This window comes from Corythoichthys intestinalis, chromosome 9 (assembly GCF_030265065.1).
Source record: "Corythoichthys intestinalis isolate RoL2023-P3 chromosome 9, ASM3026506v1, whole genome shotgun sequence".
Taxonomy (NCBI): Eukaryota; Metazoa; Chordata; class Actinopteri; order Syngnathiformes; family Syngnathidae; genus Corythoichthys; species Corythoichthys intestinalis.
Genome location: NC_080403.1, coordinates 44891447 through 44907792, shown reverse-complemented (window position 1 = coordinate 44907792; position 16346 = coordinate 44891447). Strand labels below are relative to the sequence as shown.

Sequence of the window (16346 nt, the reverse complement as noted above, 5' to 3'; positions counted from 1 at the left end):
GTCCGAAAATGTCCTTGTGCCTAATTTACTGGTAAAGATGTGGAAGAACATACAAATGTTCAGTTAAAGAGACGGCTTCAGTGTTGAGGGCTGAAAAAGAGCCAACCTGATCTAGAGGTACCTTTTTCATCGACACCTTTTTCTTTTGCCCGTTGCCTTACACCACTGACAATGAGATTCTCCTGTTTCAACAAGCTATCCTTTACCACCATATGCCCTGTCTTTCTTATATGCTATATCCTCTGGTTGTCTTACATCTCTGACCGTTTTTGGGGGTAATTTATATTGCTATTTTTGTGTAGCGATCACAAATTCTACTCAGTTACAGCCAACGAACGCTTTAAATTTTTTCATTAATAACAAATCTTAATCCTATTAATTTATTTACACTTCCCTCTGACTAAAGTTAGACCAAACCCACAACAGTGGCAGTCAGATACCATTTTAACTTTTTTCAGGTCATGCATTGTCAGACAGAAGCAGCACTGTAAAACGCCACGCTAAAAAATGAATAAAAATTTCAAAATGGCTTCCCTCTTGGTAGCAGGCAATGGATCAGCATTGTCATCTGTAGGACCATGGCTCCCAACAAAATGTTTACTGCATCTGCAGGTGAATGGCTTCACCTTGCTGGCGTTAAACTGGTCTTTTGGATGTCCGCACAAGTTTATCCACTGTTCACATTTTCCTCTGAGTTTTTGGCTTCGGGAAACGTATGACGAAACATCCTTCATATGCCATAATGTCTAAAGTCGTTTCTACAAGTTCCCTAGCAGAAGTGTTTACTCGGCATGTTCTTTTTTGAATGATTACCAGCAGAAAACAAGCAGTACTAGCATTGGTTGTATGCGAGCGCGCTTCTATGTTGACCTGCTTCCGGTTTACGACGGTGACGTCACGCAGCCTTGCGGTCTAAAAATAGCATTCGTGCGGTACGCTGCTAGATTATTGCATGATAAACATAAAATGAGAGTTGTGCATAATGTAAAAAAACAAAGAATAAATAATAGCTTGCTTTTGTTTAAATGACATGCCAATTGTAGAAGTTTTACGGCCATATTTTTTGGCGAGATCAACCAAACGCATGCTTTTTTCATTCTTTTCTGTTATCTCTTGCTTTGACTGTATGGACAAAAAAACCTATTTTCTTCTTTTCACCGTCACTTTCTAGGGGTCCATAGTGAATAAAAGTCAATACGCTCATGTGAAGGTGTCAGAACACCTAATGGCCCGAGGGGCGAATGAAGAGGACACTGGGAGACACACATACAGTAGTGGTCCCTCTGAGCCAATTGGATGCCAGGAAGATGCTAGGCAATAGCCAATGGCAGAGCGACTAAAAGTACATTACGTTCAGTAAACTCTGGGAGCTGTGAGTGGCAGCCCATACTCTTATTTTTGCCTTTCGTATCCTGAAATTTTTTTTGTAACAAGAGGCAATATTTTCCAGTTGAGGTGTGTTGTAACCTGAAAATTCCTTATGTAGAGACTTTTGTAAGTAGAGGTATCACTGTATATCCACAGTTTGTTACCCCAAAGCTGCTATACTAGCAGGCCATTAGCAGAGTTCAATAGGAATTTTATGGTCGAAAAAAGCTATGTCCGATGTTTGGTGCCACTACAGGCGAGCAAGGGACATTTCAAAAGAATTACCATCCACAATGTGCTACGACCAAGGTGCTATGCAAGAATACGCGCTGACAGTTGTTTGCTCCTAGTTCATTTTACAGGCATGAAAATCTCTCACCTTTCGGCGAAATTCGCCATTTTGAAGTAAAAAAGGATGACCTACGTGAATCGTGTAGATCCGAGGAGAGACTTTTTAAGGGGGGTGGGTGGGGGGGTGGGGGTCAGGTGTAGCCATGTGCCGGTTACCTTCACGGTTTACCATGCTATGAAAACGTCGTGGTTACAAAACCACGAAAATTTTCTGTCATACAGTAGTACGTAATCGTTATTTTTCATGTGTCAAAAATGCAGCCAGAAGTGGCGTGGCGCGGCAGCGCTTACTCCTTCCCGTTTGATGCTGCGTGTGTCAGTGACGCTATTCCAGCAAACCCAAAAACAAACACTCCAAACACAAGGCGTACTTTTCTTCAATTTATTGAGCTCTCAAATCGTGGTAACTGAAATATACCGAATGAATACATTTAAAACGTTGTACAATCGTATTTTCAGCTTCAACAGTTTAGCTTCATGAAAAAGTTCGCCAAAAACAAAACGCATTTTCGTTTCAAATTCAATACACAAAACTTACAAAAGACGAATGATAGGCAAGGCTTAACTCGGAGAGCAACTTCATTGAGGTTAATCACAGCCGCTGAGAGAGAAACAAATTTGAATGCGGGGGGGGGGGGAGCGTCATAGATCGCTATTCCCGACAGATGATCTTGTCCTAAGCACAAATTCACGTTCGCTGGACGAGGAGAGGTCTCACTCCCAATTTTTTTTAGATGAATGCATTTGCCAGCATATTGAATTTGGTGAGTGATGGTTTCAATCGTTTTCATATTTTGCGGTATGACAGCTAGCCAAATCGCCAATGAAAAAATAGCTCCCGTTAAGTTGGCGTCAAGCTTGCGTATTTAATGGTAATATAAAAGCAGTGTTGTCAGTAACGCGTTATGTGAGTAATGCGTAACTGTAATCTGATTACTTTCAGTAAAGAGCAATGTAACGCGTTCATTTTTCTAAATCAGTAATCTAATTAAAGTAACTTCCCTTGATGCCTGTGCGTTACTATTTTGTTATTGCCCCATTATGTATGTAGAAAGAAGAATACTGTAGTCATGGGAGTGACATCACATGTCACATTTTCTAATCGGGGATGGAAAAAAAACAGGTCACGTGTATCACCATGATGCGTGAGCCGTGAGCGCTGGGAGTTTGCGGCCAAAACAACATAGCCTTGCTACCTCGCCAGGATACAATGAAATAGGTAGGAGATATACTACAAACGGCTGCATGTGCACACTGGAAACACAGCCAGTACTTCACATTTTTGTCCCGTAAAGATGACAAAAATATCTCCGTGCGCTGCGAACTTTGCGCTGGCTCAAAAAGACTGTCGACCGCTAAAAGCATCCATTTCAAGCACCACTTGGAAATACAGCACAACAAGTAACAAGACAGCCAGGACTGTTTGATACTGCTCGTGCTCAATCCTCAGTTCAAGCTCAGTTGTTGTTGAAGGTTTTGAAAGCTTAGGTTTAAAGAAATTCTAAATATCCATCTTGCCTCCTCAGCTGTTGTTTTGGCTAAGTAAAGCAAATGGCTGTCTCTAAGGTGCTATAGTCACATGATCTGTTTGAAAAATAATTTGGACCCATTATTAAATACTTTGAAAGATTCTTGTTTATTTCATTCATTTTTGTTGTTTTATTGCTCTAAAACTTTTATAGACAACATTTTAATGGCCATATTCAATGGTCTTTATTTTAAAGGGGAAGTTCAGAATATTTTACATTAGGCGGCTTTGAGTTAGCCGGGGTTTAATTAGTCGTTGGAGTTTATTTGAACAAATTCTGTGCAGTTTGCATGTTATTTGTTAGTTTCAGGGCTCCGGAGTGGCTAAGCTAGCGCGATTCAATGGTGGTTGAAATCAACTCCTTCAACTAATTAAACCCCCGCTAACTTGAATAAGAAGCCTTATGTGAAAAATTTAAATTTTCAAATTCGCCTCATGTAGGACGTTTTGCCGACGGAGGACATTTTGGCAGAATGCCGGAACATATTTCCTCCACACCCTACTCACCTTTTTAACGCCTGACCCATTTTCATGCCTGTTTCGGCGAAATTCGCCGTTTTGAAGTCAAAAAGGGCGACCTACGTGAATTGCGTAGATCCGAGGAGAAATTCTTTTTGGGAGGAGGGGGGGGGGGTCGGGAGGTTTTATTTAATTATTATTATTATTATCATCATGTGATTAACTTAGTATGTAAAGTTGGTTAAAATTGAAGTTATGTTGTTTTAAGGTGTATTAAATACTTGTTCATGTGCCCCTTTTGATCTACGAGCACCCGCCCCTCCACCGGTCTCTGCACGGCCCTGCTGAAACACAGTGTGGGTCAACAGAGCTCAATATTTTTTTGGGGTGTACAGTGTACTGGAACATATTTCCTCCACACCCTTCTCACCTTTTTAACCCCTGACCCATTTTCATGCCTGGTATTGTCAGATTCTCAAAATCGGGTCATTCAGGTGCATAAATATGTGATCGAGGCATCCCTAATTGCGATATTAAAATTAGAAGAATTTTCACCAGGTGACTTGAATAGCTCTGTTTGGGAAGACTTTGGTTAACTCACCATGACCACATTGTAGTCATATAATGCAGTTTAATCCAGGCAACAGGGGTTCTTCTGTGAATGATGAAGATTTCTGAATATAAAAGGAATCCAAGAGGTCATGTGTCTACACACTTGCTGCTTTTATGAAGCAAAACAAAAGTTTGCTTAGCCCAAAAAAACAAACAAACAAACAAAAAAAAAACGCACGTCCTGCGATGGGACTATTCTGCATGCCAAAATCGCGATGGCGATGTTCCAACAATATATTGTGCAGGCCTACTAAGAAGTCTAGGTCAAGTGGATATTATTTTTTCCCCTTGGTAATTGTAGTGCCCTGGTTTTTCAAATTTAAGAGCGTTTGTGCTTTCAGACTTGCTGTGAACACACCAGTGTGACCTGTGACACAGTTTGGCTCAATACATATGATGATGAGCCAGCTTATGAATGTAGAGTGTGTAACTCGGCATGTTGATGTTAATTCGGTTAAAAAAAGATATTTTTGAAATCAATCGAAACTTTGTGTAACATTTTTCTTTGTAAATACCTCTTAAAATGTTACTTATTGTCAGGTGAGGCTTATGTGTGTATTTTTTTCTTCAATTATCTGACATTTGAGTGAAGCGATTTACTGCAGGTGTGCTTAAAAATAAAGTTACAATGACTAAAAAAATACCTAATGTAAGCTATTGTGTTTAAATCTGTTTGTGTTACAGACCGGCGAGCGGCCCGAGAAAAAAATTGTCAGTCTGGACGTGGTTCTGGGCGACATTGACCTTCCTAACTTCAGCAGCTTCCTCTCTGGGTAAGCTTTCACGCGTTTTCCCTTCACCTGATTTCAGCCAAGCGCAAAGCAAACACGTCACGGTGCGTTCGCCAGAGACCGGTGCATCAGTAACGCAAGGTGCGCTTCAAGGTCCGAGGCTCTCCCGCGAGAGCTCGGAGCAAGTCGTAGCAGATGTGCGAAGCTCGCCGTCCTCGCCCATCACATCTGGACATCGCCTGTCTGGAAAACAACAAGTGGAAAAACACTGCGGTTAACGTTTGGTCTCCTCCGTCGATTAATTCACGAGAACGGCGGCTGTTATAGTGACTCCTTGCAAGCCCCGGGCCAAATGAGCCCAGAGTTGAAGAAAGTCAGATGCGAGCTGTCAGGGGCTTTTCTTTTTCCACAATGATAGTGTGAAGCCAAGCTGCGCTGAGGTCATCCTGATGCATGTGCCTATTGGCGCCCCAGACAAGCGGAGGACACCACTTTTGGAAAAATGACACGAATGGTCTTTGCGTGCCAGCGTTTTGATTATGGCAACAGAATACGGCTTCAGTTCGAAGAAAACTAAAGGACAAGGGTCGAAAAAAGAAGGTTCAACAGACACATTAAAAAACCTGAATATTGCAATTTTTTTAAAACTCTATGAATGGATAACTACAGTTGTTAAAAAAGAAAAAAAAACGCAATATCGACTAGCGATACCATTTTTGGGTTCCCGATTCTGATTACAACACTTGGCAGTGTATTTATTACAGGCCGATGTCACATTTTTGAAAAAATGTTTTTTATTTTCGTTTAATACTACTTTACTGTATACCTATTTGAATGTAAAGTGAATTGTTATCATGGCTTGGTCAGACACTGCTTAACTCACTGTCTGCCATTGACGGCGTTAGATGTCCAATCCATTTGAAGTGGGAGGGTTGGTAGGGAATGAATGTTTGTACATTCGCTGCCACCCTCCCACTAATTGCTGGGAGTGTGCAATTTTGTCAGAGTATATTATAACTCATTGGCTGGCTTTAACGGTGCCAGACGTCCAATTCATTTTAAGTGGAAGGGTTGGCAGCAAAAGAACGAACATTTATTTTCTGCCACCCTCCTGCTACTCGTGATAAACTGATTAGTGGGTGGGTGAATCTTGGCCAGAAGAAGAACAAATTTGAATTTTTACTATTTCGACTGACGTATCGGCCGGCCAATACATTAACTTTTTCTCAAAATTGGCCGATATCAGCCGATATGTAGCCGATATAATGGGATAACTGTAATGTTCACTGTTTGGGTGACGATCGTTTTTAATTGTGATTTTGCACCAACTAGTGGCCAGTAATACAAAAGGAAGTAGCGGAGTAAAATTTAAAGTGCCTATGACAGCAAAAACTATGTTTATTTCATATTTCACGTGATATTTTATGCTCCTCTATGAAATGGACCGCTTGGATGTATGTGGAAGGGATCGTTTTATTTATTCAAATTTTTTAACCCCGCGCCATGAAAATGAATGACTTCCGGCTCCGGTCTCGGGTTGAGGAAGAATGCGAATGTAACGTCACCTGGGTCAGCATCTCACAACACAGCCATTGCTTTATAGCATGCAGATGGACTGCGGATTCAACTATTTTGTGGATAAATTCGTTTATTTTTCGTATCACGCCAGCCCTATGTGCTGCAGGGTTTTGTTGCAGCACCATGGAGAGTGGTGTGAGGCTTTTTGGATTTCCAAAAGATTCTTGTTCACCGCGATGGGGAAAACTTAAGTCCGACAATCAAAAGACCATTGGACGGATGTGAGTAAGCTTTGTGTTTTATATTATGTCAAATACTGGGATCATGGCAAACGTTTTAATAAGGAGGTGGCTTGCATTGTGTGGGTGATAATACTACTCCTGTTTTGTTGACATTTTCGGCGTTTACCCTTCTCTCCCTGGCAACGAGCCCTGCCTGCCCGCCACCGTGGGCTAGCCGATCAGTGAAGACAATCAACCCCACCGCCGTGTGTAACATAAGTTGAGGTAGTTTGTGGGATTTGTCATTTTCGGCATTTGCCCTTCTCTCCCCGGCGACGAACACTGTCTGCCCGCTGGTGTGGGCTGGCCGATCGATGGAAACAATCAACCCCACCGCCGTGTGTGACATGAGTTGGGGTACTTTTGTGTGATTTGTCATTTTTGGTGTTTCCCCCACGCTCTTTCCTCCGTCTCCGAAGCCGGGGCAGGGAAATGACAAAAGCCTGACTAACTCCGGTGGCATAAAACACCGTTCTGGAGGTGCAAGATGTCGACAGTTTTGACCATTGTGCAGTAATTTTGCCCTGTGATACTGACTAAATGCATTTTTCATATTTCATAATTTCATTTAGCACAAGACTGTTATTTGTCATGACAATACCATTTATTTAGCAATTGGGCGAAAATACTTAGATAAAAAGAATATCCTGTAAAAATATTGGCGTAGAGAGATTGAAACAATGACATTTTGGTGCTCTCTGTCGCAATTTTCCTCGATCTGAATCGTCCCCCTCAATGGGCTGAATTCTAAATCCGCTGAAATCAGGACCCTGCCGACGTCATCCTCCAGCTGGGGACGTTAGAGCGGTATAATGACAGGCGGGGCTAAACGGCAGATTAAAAGACTAATTTCTCATCATCTGCACTTTGCCAAATTGTTGTATATAGTCGAACTGTCTCAAAATATGATTCTAATTCACATAATAATGTGATTTAAGATTTTTACTATCAGGAAAAGTATATTAGGGCTCAAATATCTGCTTTAAACATCGGCAGTCTAGACCATTTGAATTTTTTTTGCATTTACATTGACTTATGATTAGGAATTTGAGATTTTTGTTTGGTGGAAATGCAGTGTTGAATGTATCTTATTTTAGACATGAAGATATGGTATACTTTCTCCTCCTAATATTCAAGGCTGGCACTCCAAATTGGACATGTCAGAGTCTTCACTTTTAATTAGCAGCTGCAATGGACCACATGAAGGAGCAAATTGAAACGCACATACTGTACGCGACAGCCTGGCACCCAAAAGCACCTTTTAAAAGTTCTAGCCGTACCCGCACTGGAACATATTTGCATTGACAGGCTGTATGTTTGAATTTGTGCCACAGCAAAGACGCAAAGTGTCAAAACCATTTAGTCATGGAGTTGGTGAGAGACCAGCGTTTCAATAAAACTAACTTTTGCGCTCTCACCCATCATTTTGTTTCCATCGGCTCCGTGTGGTGGAATAACAATCGGTGGAAAGTCTGCCCGGCTGCCATCGAGCCCCCTTTCATGCCTAGTGGAAAATTCACCCACATGGATGTAAACAAATCATTTTTTTGTATTTCGGCACAGTGGTGAAACTCTGTGTGTAAGATCAGTTTATGTTGTTGTTGGTTTTTTAACCCTCTCTTTGTGCTGGTAGGCTAAAATATCAGATTTTCTCGCCAAATATATATTACAGTATTTTGTTATATATTTTGTTCAATATATCCATCTGGTAATTAAACTTAAAATCTTGTATGTATCGAATCAAATGTTTTTCTCATACTTGTGCTGTCAGCCCCCAAATACAAGGCAATAACACAGTACCTTGGTTGTGCACGCAACGCTTCCCTTGAGCTACTAATACACTTTATAAGGAAAAAAAGGCATTTAACAAAACTGAAACGGTTCCCAAGTGAATCGAACTGAACATGCAAAACCGAAACGGTTCAATACATCGAGATGAGGCGTTACATCCCTTAATAAGTTAGATTGTACATCGACAATTTCATGATGATACCACATAAGTTCTTTGGACAGCGATATGATATTTGCCGGTGTTACAAAATCTTCCATGATTCCATTTCAATTCAAGGGCCTTTGATGGATATCATACAACATCATGTATACATTAGCCCAATTCTTTTCACCTAAAGCAATTTAATATAGATATAAATTAAGCTTGAGAACGATAAACCGATACGACCGGATATCCGGTTCTACAGGTGAGAAATACAGATGTATCGATAGTAAAGTTACCATTCGACAATAATTAGCCATTAAATATTCAATGAATCGATAGTAGAGATAGAATTCGGCTATCGCGAGCACAAGAATTGGCTTCTAATGCATTGCTTAATATGATAATAATTTAGCTTTTACTTCACATGCTGCGCTTGTGTCATTCACCACACAGCGCACTTAGCTCGAGACCGCACGCATGATATAATATGGACAAGCACTACTCACAGTCGTGGTTGCCTCAACTTCCCATGCATTTCGGCAGAACCGCATCTAGTCGCCGTCATTACCCGATCGTCACGGGCGTGTCATAACAACACGAGAGCTAACAAAACCACTGTAACGCACGCTCCGTAGCGTTTTCTTCAGAGCCCAAAACGAAACTAGTAGTGGCAACAAAGCAACATGCTAAGACAATGGACAGTGTGATCTCCGACGCCAGCGACGTGCAGCGATTGATTTTCAACGCATCCAGGAAAACAAAAGTCGGACTTTGAAGACTACAATGGTGGAAAGGGCGGCATATTGTTTCCACGAAAAGCAGTCTACTTAAACATGAACATGTGGATTAGTTGATCTTCTTCAAGAAAGATCTGCCCTTCAAAAAAAGATATGGACAGTGATAAGGAATAAAAAATGAGGAAGCACAGGCATAAGTGAATGACTTTGCTGTGTATTTGGTTAAAGTAATGATTATTGACCTGTCTGTCTAAAATGCCATGATCTTATTCCCCCAATTATACCAGTGGTAAAGCATAATTTATTATTTATTTATGATAACATTGCAGGTTTAATTCTTTTTTTCTAGAGCTGCTGCATATAATTAATATTTTTTGTTTGTAAGATGTTTACGTTGAAAGTTTGCACTTAAATTACTTACCTCTTGTGTAAAAAACACCAGGAAATACAGTAATTGAATTACTGCACTTTATTGTTTTCTGTCACTGGAGTTTTATTTTATTATCAATCCCATCCAACAAAGTGACAGTCATATAGTAAGCCTTTTTTTTTTTTCATAAAAAAAATAAAACATAACATTGGTATGAAATTTTGTTGTTTAATTTTGCTATATTAGAAATGTGGTCTTTTTTATATGTTTAAAATACTGTACAAACACACACAACAAATGTTTACTATCGTCTCCTTTTCACTCTATCGAACCGTATCGTATCGTTCTTACACTGTATCGAATCGTATCGAATCGCTCGGCCTTAAAAATGTATCGTTTTTTAATCGAATCGTAACCTGTGTATCTAGATACATATCGAATCGGCTTCATGCCAGATATTCCCAACCCTAATATAAATTTTGGCATTCCTGACAATTCTGTCGCTGAAACATTTCAGACTTTTGAATGAAAAGCATTCTTTATAACAAAACAGCTTATCTAAAATCCACATTTTGCATAAATTCATCAATTTGATTCGATCTTTGCTTAACCAATCCATGTATCGATCCAGATCAACATACTGTATCGTTACTAGGGTGTGACAAAATATCGAAAAAGTGATATATCGTGATACTTTGTATCCCACAAGGTTATTGATATGCACCTGCCAAGGATCTATATATTGTTTTAAAAAGGTATCATTGTTTAAAAAAAAAAAAAAAAAAAGGAACCAACAAGTTGCTACCAAAATCCTCCACTAGAATAATGTCTCTGTTAACTCAATTACTTTGAGGGGCGAATTAACGTTTGCTCATTCTAAACCAGAGCATCCACAGCCAGTCTTTCTGATTTTTGGGGCATTTACAGATCACTTCTTGCCCAGTTTTAGTCAGTGCCCATACATTTGGGGAGAGTCCTAGGTCAATTCCTGTTTTCTAACCCAAAAGGGACCCAGAAATACTCCAAAATTAACATAAAGTAACCAAAAAAATGCCCCAAAATCAACAGGAAGTGATTGAAACTCAACAGCAAATGACCTGAAATGCTTCCAAAATTAAACTCATTAGTTGCCATTTACTGCTATAGACGTTGGATTGGAGGGAGGCACTCGGCCTGAAGGGGGGCCTGATGGCAGCCGGGCAAACTTTGCACCGATTGTTGTTCCACCCTCCCAGTTCAAATGAATTGGATGTCTACAAGTGATCAAATCAATTCAGTTCACAGCATAAGGATGAAAAGAGCTTGTTTTTCTGTTTATTACTTGTATAATGAAATATTGCCGATTATTTCCTGACCCATGTATCGATAATTGTTATATCGCCATATTGTGAGATCGTCATCGTGAGCCTTGTATCACAAATCGTATTGTATCGTGAGGTACCCCGAGGTTCCCACCCCTAATCATTACACCCCTTTCTAGACACCAATGAATCGTGACTCAGAAAATTACTGATCTCTAATCAGAACTGATGGAACTAACCCATTTAGCTGAAATTTATACCGCATTTTTCGGACTATAAGTCGCAGTTTTTTTCATAGTTTGGCTTGGGGTACGACTTATACTCGGGAGCGACTTATCTGTGAAATTATTAACACATTATTATTAGGGATGGGAATCGAAATCCGATTCCAATTCGGAACCGGTTCCGAGTGTTTCGAGGCCTCGACATCACAATGAAAAAGCCTTAAAGATCCCTTCAACGATCCCTAAAGACGTATATTGCGTCGTGATGTGTCTTGTTGTCCAGACGCATCAAACTAGCATGGCGCCAAGAACCACTCGCTCCAAAGTTTGGCTACACTTCACCAGGAAAAAGGGTGAAAATGAAAGGTTACGATAGTTTAGCACGAGCATTGCCGCTGTAAACATAACAATGACAGCACGTAGGTTCGAACGCTCGAAAGTGTGTCTTCACTTCACGAGGAAAAATTACAACAAAGCGACTTGCAGTCATTGCGAGATGGAAATAACTGCATCGGGAGGGAATAGACTGCACTGTCCTCACCAAGACGCTAAGGCTCAGTCCTGGCTATACAGCTAGCTAAACTCCCAAATGACGATGCAGAAGACGTTGGAATAATTTGCTGACTTTATTCAACCATCACTTGAAACTAAAAATAGAAATGAAACAAATCAGTTTCGTCCCCAATGACAAACAGGTTTGCATCAACGTAAAGTTAGCATGCGTTCGCTAGCATTAGCACATCGTTTAAACCACTACACAACTGGATTTAAGTGTCTGATCGCGAGTGGAAACACAACAACAACACAGAAGATGATACATACAGGCGTTGGCTCTGTAGATATTTTACAAACATTAACAAAGAACGTAGGCTCGTAGCAGTGTTTCCCTTTCTCACTAACTCGCTCACTCGCTTAGATGCGGCATTTCTTCTTCGTGTGTAAGCGCGCTCTTCTTCGCGTGAGGAAGCGCAAGGGCGCCACCACTTGAGGTGTGAAAGCACCATAAAAACTAAAAGGCATGCATTTCAATATACTGGTAAATAAAAACAGGGGTCCCCAAACTACGGCCCGTGGCTCCATATTGGTCCGGCCCCCTGAACAATTCCAGAGAGCATTTTGAATTTTTTTGTTTTTTTCTCCCTCAGTAGTCTTATTTATTTCCTGGCCTTTTTCAGTGAATAACTCAGAGAGGGTTATTTGGTTATTATCTATTTAATTAATAGTGCTATTATTATATATTATTATTATATTATATTATTATTTTTATTTTATTTACTTTTTTTCCGTGAATAATCCACAGAGGGTTATTTGATTGTGGCTTTCTGAAAAACAATAATTTTTTTACATTTACGCATTCCTGCAATCATCACACTTTTTCCGTTACAAACTGACCCCGGCCTCTCATCAGAGAAGGGAAAAGTTATTTGGCCCTCACAGGAAAAAGTTTGGGGACATTGCCAAAGGCAGAACAACGACCTATATGCCAAAATATACCAATATTTTTTATTTTATTAGAAAAATGTTTCAGTAAAATGTTACACATTCATGTGCATTTGCCACTTATTGCCACAGTTAACATTGAGGCTTTGGGCCTCTTTTGACCTCGTTGTGAGTTTGTAACGTTGTGACTTCTGATTAAACAAACTTGATGCCAATCAAAACGTTTGTTCTTCTTTTTCCCGAAATTAGAATCGATAAGAGAATCGATGAAGAATCGAATCGTTAAGCAATATCGATAATGGAATCGGAATCGTAAAAATCGTATCAATTCCCATCCCTAATTATTACATCATTTCACATGTTATTTTGGTGTTTTGGAGTGACACTGATGGTTTGGTAAACTTGTTAACATTTTATGTTATAGTTCTCTGAATAACTCTTAATAGCTATGTTACGTTAACATACCGGCCACGTTTTCATTTCGTTGTTCATGCATCATGTAACATTATCATACTGTACACTTATTTAGCATGTTGTTCTCTATTGTATTTTTAATATTTTTTATTTTAAATTGCCTTTCAAGATGACATATCTGTTCTATGTGTTGGGTTTTATTAAGTAAATGTCCCCCAAAAATGCGACTTATACTCCGGTGCGACTTATATTAGTTTTTTTCCTCTTTGTTGGGCATTTTATGGCTGGTTATACTCTTATAACATATACTCAGGTGCGACTTTTAGTCCGAAAAATACGGTAGTCAAATTTGATATTCCTCTAATTTTGATGTGTGTAAATATCTTTCCAGGGTAGAGGAGAGCAAGGACCTCCTGCTGTTCTTTCGGACACTCAGGACCTTGTCAGACAGGATCAACGACCGACGCCGCACCTTCCAGCACTTTCAGGTAAGTGGGGACACAACCGCCACTCAACTCAGATCGGTCGCTGGGAAACATCTGTAAATGTTCTGCTAAAGCAGGGGTCGGGAACCTACGTATGTCTCGCAAGCTCTTTTGATAAGTGCATCGTGATCTCCGCGAACCCATAATCTTAAATGTGGAACCAGCTGGCTCGCTTGCATGAAGGAGCTGTGATGAGCTGATGGTGCATTCACACATTGATCTTTGACACTTCAAAAGTACGTCGCAGTAATGTGCTTCAATTTGGTACACATTGGTGGTCCTCCCGTCGCAGATTGCACAGAGATGGGCGTTACAGAGCTCGCTTCGCGCATAAAGTCTCCGCTCAACCAGCAGCAGGGCTGGTCCCTCCCAACTCAATGCCGAGTGAACTGGAGTATGTAAAAAATGTGTATGCTTAAACCAAGAAAGTGAACTGTGTGGTACCGGGAGTCACACAGGCAGCGGATCGGTTTCACTTTCATGACTTCTTCGCATGTCATGTTGTGGCTTTGGTGCTTGGACAAATGAGAGGGTCTGAGGCTGTAAATTGGTGGCCTTTAATGATATTGCCCCTTTTTGTCGATGTCGGGGTGTCCATTTTGTCTTGTTTGCATTTTAGTTGGCTCATCTGGATCTCGCCAAACTCATACTTTATATTTAGCAATTAACATCCAACATTTTGAAACGTATTTCACTTTTAACCCTGTGAAATGTATCATGTTCGAGATGAACATTTTTAAGGGTTTTTACCCTTTCATGCACTAATTAAAAAAACAAATATTCAATGTTACATTACATTCATATAGGACAGGGGTCTCAAAAGTGCAGCAAAGGGGCCAATTGTGGCCCAGGGGACAATATTTTGCAGCTCCCATTTGACATCAAATTGTGGTATTAGTGTTCCGCGCATGTATTTTGCAATGTGCAATGAAAAAAAATCTAAACATTTTAAATGAAATAATTCATAGATTTTTGGGAAAAAATCAGTTATTTAAGAAAGATGCAAATGCAAAAAAAAAAAAAGAGTATTATAAAGGATAAATAATGCGAAATAATATCAAATTAATATTTTTGTTTTGTTTTGTGACTGGAATAGCTTAACTTTTTTATCTGCCATTGACGTGCTCGCCTCAATTTTGTGCACATGTCTGCGGGTGCATGGATGAGAGACATATGCAATGGGCATTGGGCAACGCAGCCCGCACGCAGGCAGTCCGCAATGGATCTGAGCTGAGCTGTGACTGACTCTGTGGGATTTCGGGGTTAAGCTAATGATACCTTTTAAATAGAATAGAATAGCCCTTTATTGTAATTATACAGTTATACAAGATATATTCACTTAGATACAATATTCAATGTGCAATACTTACTCACGTGCAATATTCAATGCCCCACTGTCAAACCGCTGCTACTTCTATTCACACATATTCTATGTGGAATACTTATTTACGTGCAATATTCAATGCCATCACTGTCAACTGCTGCTACTTCACTTCGATTATTTGCACTGCCCGAACATAGGACTACCTCATACAGATTTTATATTTAATCAGATTTTATACTTTTATTCTTGCAAGTCACTTTTCAGAAATACTGTAGATGTCAATTGTAGTGACAACTGTCTCTGAAAGGGTTAAATTTCCTCATCTTGACTGTGACTGAGAACTTTTCTGACATTGTAGGAGTTATAGTATTATTATTATTATTTTTTATTTTATTTTATTTTTTTGTGAGTTTGGCTATTTTGCCCCATAACTGACATTACATTCTCTCCTAAGTAGTCATAAAAATGGTCTTTAAAAAGTCCTATATTTTACCAGGTAATCCCAAATTTTTTTAGTTTCCTAAAATTTGACATTTTCTTGACTTTTCTTTCCTTTTTATAATGCATCCAACAGGTGAATTTCTGAGAGCCTCAACATACAGTACCACACATTTGTCGAAGCGCCTTAGAAAAACTAACTTTAATGAAGTTGCATATGTACTTTTGGCCATTGTTCTGCCGTCACAGCAGTAAAAACTCTTAATCAATTTGCAGAAGGGGCACAGAGACGCCTCTGTTTACTCAGTAAAACATCTTTGCCAACTTGGCGCCCGAATGCAGCATTAACTCGCATTTTCCATACTTGCCTGTGCGCAAGTTTTATTTTGCGCCGCTTGCATTTTTTTATGTTGGAAAATGCAATCGGTCGTAGCGCATAACTGATAATGATACACAGACGCTGGAATGAAATAGTTGCAAATAGTTTTTGTGCTGCAAGTGGCACACATCCACAGTTTCACACGCACTGATGGTGGTCGGACTTAACTGCTACAAACCGCAAACATTTATAAGCTCTTTGTGTGCATTTTTCATTCGTGAATGTTTATAGTCGTTAACTTGTTGGCTGCCTTTTATTTATAATTCGACCTTGAAATAAACTCCTACCTCAGAAACTTAAATCATTTGCTGCCAATGACGGTGACAGATGTCCAATCCAATTGAATTGGGGATGCAATTCAATTCTTTTTTTTTTTTTTTTTGTCGACTTGTCTAACTAAACTTATTTCTCCTTTGTTTTTCCTTTTTTTCAATTAAAAAAAAATTACAA

At 39.7% G+C, this 16346-nt stretch overlaps 1 protein-coding gene across 2 annotated transcripts in view; it reads left to right on the top strand.

The window, feature by feature from the left end:
- The window catches only part of cenpp (centromere protein P), a 143234-nt gene that overhangs the window by 15673 nt on the left and 111215 nt on the right, over positions 1 to 16346 (top strand). For both annotated transcript variants that reach the window (XM_057845946.1, XM_057845947.1), the window contains exons 5-6: positions 5003 to 5091; positions 13662 to 13758. In XM_057845946.1, coding sequence (XP_057701929.1) covers positions 5003 to 5091; positions 13662 to 13758 — 186 coding nt within the window. The remainder of the gene's footprint in view (positions 1 to 5002; positions 5092 to 13661; positions 13759 to 16346) is intronic.